This window comes from Emydura macquarii, unplaced genomic scaffold (genome assembly GCF_026122565.2).
Source record: "Emydura macquarii macquarii isolate MOO-44397 ecotype Brisbane River unplaced genomic scaffold, CSIRO-AGI_Emac_v2 contig_3220, whole genome shotgun sequence".
NCBI classification, from domain to species: Eukaryota; Metazoa; Chordata; order Testudines; family Chelidae; genus Emydura; species Emydura macquarii.
Genome location: NW_027133357.1, coordinates 4410059 through 4415271, shown reverse-complemented (window position 1 = coordinate 4415271; position 5213 = coordinate 4410059). Strand labels below are relative to the sequence as shown.

At 44.3% G+C, this 5213-nt stretch overlaps 1 protein-coding gene across 1 annotated transcript; it reads left to right on the top strand.

Annotated features, from left to right (window-relative positions):
- Positions 1 to 2414: 2414 nt before the first annotated feature.
- Positions 2415 to 3908, top strand: LOC137142250 (potassium voltage-gated channel subfamily A member 2). The gene has a single exon (XM_067531506.1). The coding sequence runs from the start codon at positions 2415 to 2417 to the stop codon at positions 3906 to 3908; it is 1494 nt and encodes a 497-aa protein (XP_067387607.1).
- The last annotated feature ends 1305 nt before the right edge of the window (positions 3909 to 5213 follow it).

Here is a 5213-nt window from a genome sequence, read left to right as displayed (position 1 = left end):
AGAGGAAATTGGGTCCAAGAAGATGCTTGTTATTTTTGCAGCACTACATACATTATATTCATGGCTTTTTAAAAATATTCTTGTGAGTGGCTGAGAGGGTCGGATTCTCTCAAAGTGTCATTGAGGGGAGGAATGTGAGGAGAAGAAAAAAAATGGGATAAATTTGAACCTTTCCTAATTTGGGGCTGTTAAAAAAGGGTTAAGTGAAACCGTTGAATGCTGCAAGCTTTGTCAGGGTTGTACTATTTCCTCTGGTGTGTAAGGAGAAGGGTGAGGAGAATTTGACGGCAAAGGGAGATTTCAAACAAAAGGGGAGTCTAGAGCAAAAACTCCAAGGTTGATGATGAAGAGGCAGACCAAGAGGCATAATTGCCCAGTTGCATGCAGAAATCTCTGCTAGGAGACTAAGACTTGAGGGTTATATTCCACTTGACTCCCCTACCTAGTTCTATAATCCTGGCTCAAAGTAGACAAGCCAAGCTGCTGTCTGCAGCTGAAGAAAGGATGTTAGAGATTCTCTCTTTAGGAGGAAAAATGGTTGGTTGGACTTCTCTGCAATAAGAAACACCATCCGCCGAAGAAACGTCCCAGCTGGTTGTGACTGTCTAGTTTTGACCAAGTTAGATGCTGGGAAGTTGATGACACAATGTTGGGCCGGGGTCTTGGGCGTGAAAGACTCAATGACAATTTCTGGCTGCAAAAGTTGAGCTCACCTGGGGGTTTTTGTGGGCTGTTTGGCGAGCAAGGCTCAAGTGAAGATGCTGAGCATCATACCCAGCTGTCAAGCAAAGCCTCTGCAAAGCCTCTAGTCCATGGGAATCAGATAGCAGGCTTCATCCTAAGGCAAGTCGGATGTGCGGAATGACTGTGAACCTGGCGCAGTGGCATAGGAGCTGAGCATGGCAGGGGGCATGATCTGCTGCACGCCTTGCTGAGGAGAAAGAAGATCAAGATCACATTGCACAGCACCCGGCACCAGCCGTGACCCCCAGTTCCAATTCCCTTTCGCCCTGTGCTAGGGGCAGCTGCGCGTGCGAGGGACAGAGAGGCAGCTTTGTTTGTTCGTGTTGCCACGAGGCTCTCTGCCCCTCTCCCTTGTTGCAGTGCAGGGAAGTGAGGAATTATAAAACAGCATGCAGGAGGAAGAGGGCTGCCTCTAGAAACTGGGTCTTTTGCAGACGCCGCTTGAAAGCACCCACCAGCTCTCTACCTTCCTGCTGTTTTTTCCTGGCAACGCCACACCTTCCGAGGACACTGGGGACATCAGTTTTTTTGCTGAGCTTAGCATCTTTACACCATCCTACAGAAAAGCTTCAGACAGACACTCATCTGCCCTGAAGTAAAGAGCTGCAACAGCCATCAAGAGGCTTTTCCTCCTCTGCCTGTCCAGTCCCACCCCATTACCAGACCTAACCTCCACAATCTGGAAAGCTAACCCTCCCCCCTTCTACGATGACTCACCATTATTTTGAACTTTGAAGAGAGGAACTTATGGGGATCTTGGAAGCCTGTATTTCTCTCTAGGATTTCCCCAGAGTCAATTAATCTGTGTCACTAAGAGACACGAGATTTGCTTCTCCAGGTAATGCGATTTGTTTTCTGTACGCAGTGGTCGTTTGCAGAGAATGAGGGGAGAGGAACCAAAGAAAAGATCTGGAGATGGGAATGCAATAGTCAAACTGTCAGCTAGCACAGGTGTTTGCAAATTAACCAGCTGCAAAAAAAAAATAAATAAACCAACTATTTGGCTGTTAAGCCTAAAGAGAGAGAGAAAAAATATATAGTGCAGCATGTTGACTTGCAATTTTTTTCCCAGTGCAAAAGAACTGTGAATATGTTTAACTTTAAGTTGGAGCCATTAGTGTGCTCCTTTAGGTTAACTCTGAATTGCCTGCTATTGCATGGTTGATTTCTAACTCTTAGGTGCATGAGCAGAATCTATTTTATATCATATTCATTTTCACTGGCATCCAATTTGGTCCCCTGAATAGAAAAGCAGCTTTTTCCCCCCCAACGTTTTTTCTTGTATTTTTTTTTTTTAAAAGGCTGGTTTTGCCAATGTAAATGTTTCCCTCGTTTTTATTAAAAAGGTTTCCTCAAGTGCTTTTCCATCAGCACCAGATGTTGGTATGGGAGTTTTCAAACTCTGCACCAAGAAGGCAAATTAAAATCAGCTGAGGAATATGATATGTTGGAGCAGAGGCAGATTCCTCTAATACACGCGACTTTATTTCATCTCTCTCTTTCTCAGCAGGCTAAAATATTTTTTCCCTTGATCATCCCTCTGCATTTTCATGAGCCACTTCCAAACCTACGAACTTGTCCTTTCCCAGGACAGTAGCCTTTCCCTGAACCCGATCCCACCGCCGGGCAGTCGGAAGAGTTTAGAATAAGGATTTCTTTTAACCCTAAATATGACAGTTGCTACTGGAGACCCCACAGATGAAGCGGCAGCCTTGGCAGGTCATCCTCAGGACACCTATAATCCTGAAACCGATCATGAGTGCTGCGAGAGGGTGGTCATTAACATCTCGGGGCTGCGGTTTGAAACACAACTCAAGACACTAGCTCAGTTTCCGGAGACCTTGTTAGGGGACCCTAAAAAGAGAATGAGATATTTCGATCCTCTCCGGAATGAATATTTCTTTGATCGGAACAGACCCAGCTTCGATGCTATTTTGTACTACTACCAATCGGGTGGCAGGTTAAGGAGGCCTGTTAACGTGCCCTTAGACATCTTCTCGGAGGAGATAAGGTTTTATGAACTTGGGGAAGAAGCCATGGAGATGTTCCGAGAGGATGAAGGCTACATTAAGGAAGAAGAAAGGCCTTTGCCAGAGAACGAGTTTCAGAGACAAGTCTGGCTGCTCTTTGAGTATCCAGAAAGCTCAGGGCCTGCCAGGATTATAGCTATTGTCTCGGTCATGGTGATTTTAATCTCCATCGTGAGCTTTTGCCTGGAAACGCTGCCCGTTTTTCGGGATGAGAACGAAGACGTCCATGGCAGCGGGCTGAGCCACCATCCCTACTCCAACAGTACCATGGGCTATCAGCAGTCGACCTCTTTCACAGACCCTTTCTTTATAGTAGAAACACTTTGCATCATTTGGTTCTCCTTCGAGTTCTTGGTTAGGTTTTTTGCCTGTCCCAGTAAGGCTGGGTTTTTTACCAACATCATGAACATTATTGACATTGTAGCTATCATTCCCTACTTCATCACCCTAGGGACCGAACTGGCTGAGAAACCAGAGGATGGCCAGCAAGGCCAACAGGCCATGTCTCTGGCCATCCTTCGAGTCATCCGCTTGGTGAGAGTTTTCAGGATCTTCAAACTGTCCAGGCACTCCAAAGGGCTGCAGATCCTGGGGCAGACACTCAAGGCCAGCATGAGGGAACTAGGCCTCTTGATATTTTTCCTTTTCATCGGCGTCATCCTCTTCTCCAGCGCCGTCTACTTCGCAGAGGCTGATGAGAGCGAGTCTCAGTTTCCCAGCATCCCAGACGCGTTCTGGTGGGCAGTGGTTTCCATGACCACAGTTGGCTATGGAGACATGGTCCCCACGACCATCGGTGGGAAAATAGTGGGCTCCTTATGTGCCATTGCAGGTGTATTAACGATTGCCTTACCAGTGCCGGTCATAGTGTCCAACTTCAACTACTTCTATCACCGTGAGACGGAAGGAGAGGAGCAAGCCCAATATTTGACCAGCTGCCCAAAGATCCCTTCTTCCCCTGACCTAAAGAAAAGCAGAAGTGCCTCCACTATTAGTAAGTCTGATTACATGGAGATACAGGAAGGTGTAAACAATAGTAATGAGGACTTTAGAGAGGAGAACTTGAAGACAGCCAATTGCACCCTAGCTAACACAAATTACGTTAATATCACCAAAATGCTAACTGATGTCTAGTCCTTAAAACCTGTTAACGTATTTAAAGCTGAAGTGGAACAATTGCAGATATAGCATAATACCCAGCATTGTAGTTAATACAGTATGTTCTACAGTGTGCATTTGGTTCTGCATGGGAAGCAATAGTTGTGTGACTTTCTAAACTTTTTATTTAGAAACTGAATAAGCTTTCATGGGAAAATTGTTTTTTACATCACAGGCTCATGGGTTTCCAAAGATATGGTGCACCTAGGCATTTACAACAAAATTACGTCACTTGCAATCCCAGGGATATTGAACAAAAAAGTCATTCGAGAAACCTCATGTAAACAACAGTACCCACAAATGTCAAGCAGAAAAGCATTTCAATTGCACTTCACACATACAAAAATATATCCCAAGGAAATAGTGCACATCTAGCTTCCAAGCTTATGGATTCATAGGAAAAGGTCATGCATATTTAAATTCAAGGACCGTACATCCAGGCATCCACATTACTTTAAGGCTCAGATTTCTGACTTGGAAATGTCAAGGAAGACTATATCATGCAGGCTTGTGTTTCATAACTGAAAATGCTGCATGCTGCAATGGTTTCATCCACTGCAGTATGTCAGTGTGAGACCTAGGGGAGAGACAATTAGCATGACAGAATGCTATTTATTAAGTCTTAACATTCCTGTTCCAGTGATAGAAAGGGACAAATAAACGAATCAAGAGCCTGCATTTTATTTGTTTATTTAGATGACACTTCCCTCTCCACTATTTCCAGGTTCACCAAAGACACAGCCACTGACACATTCAAAATCAGTTGAAAAAGCATCTTTTTTTAGAATACTGAAGGCAATTATGCTGTGGCCTATAAGATATTTATACTGCAGTGAAATGTAATCAGTAATACAGTACTGCTGCATGGATATTTGTTGCATGAATCTTGATATTTAATTCACACACAAATATATATTTTCTTAGTAGACGATACAGTATTCATGTTTATAGTGTTTATATTCTCCGATGGCTTGAAGGAGATTCATGAAAGTAAAAACAAAAACCAAAACCAAGGCTGGATTAGGGAAAGGCATGTGCTGACTAGATTTGATAAGCAAGGCAAAGCTTGCTGGGTGCCTCCTGGCATTTACAGACACAGAACCGTGCAAGCGAAGGAAGGTGAGCTGAAAGTGAGACACCTGTGCTCATCATGTGGGCAGGAACCAGTAATTAATCTTAGTATCACAAGCAGAATTCTACAGCTGACCAGTGATGGTACAAAGGACAGGTGGCGTTGTACGTTAAAGAACTCCTGACTACTGTTCTGCAACCATCAGCTTC

Bases quoted from the DNA above. Each gene is read 5' to 3' on its own strand.
- LOC137142250 (XM_067531506.1), top strand. From the start codon at position 2,415: ATGACAGTTGCTACTGGAGACCCCACAGATGAAGCGGCAGCCTTGGCA.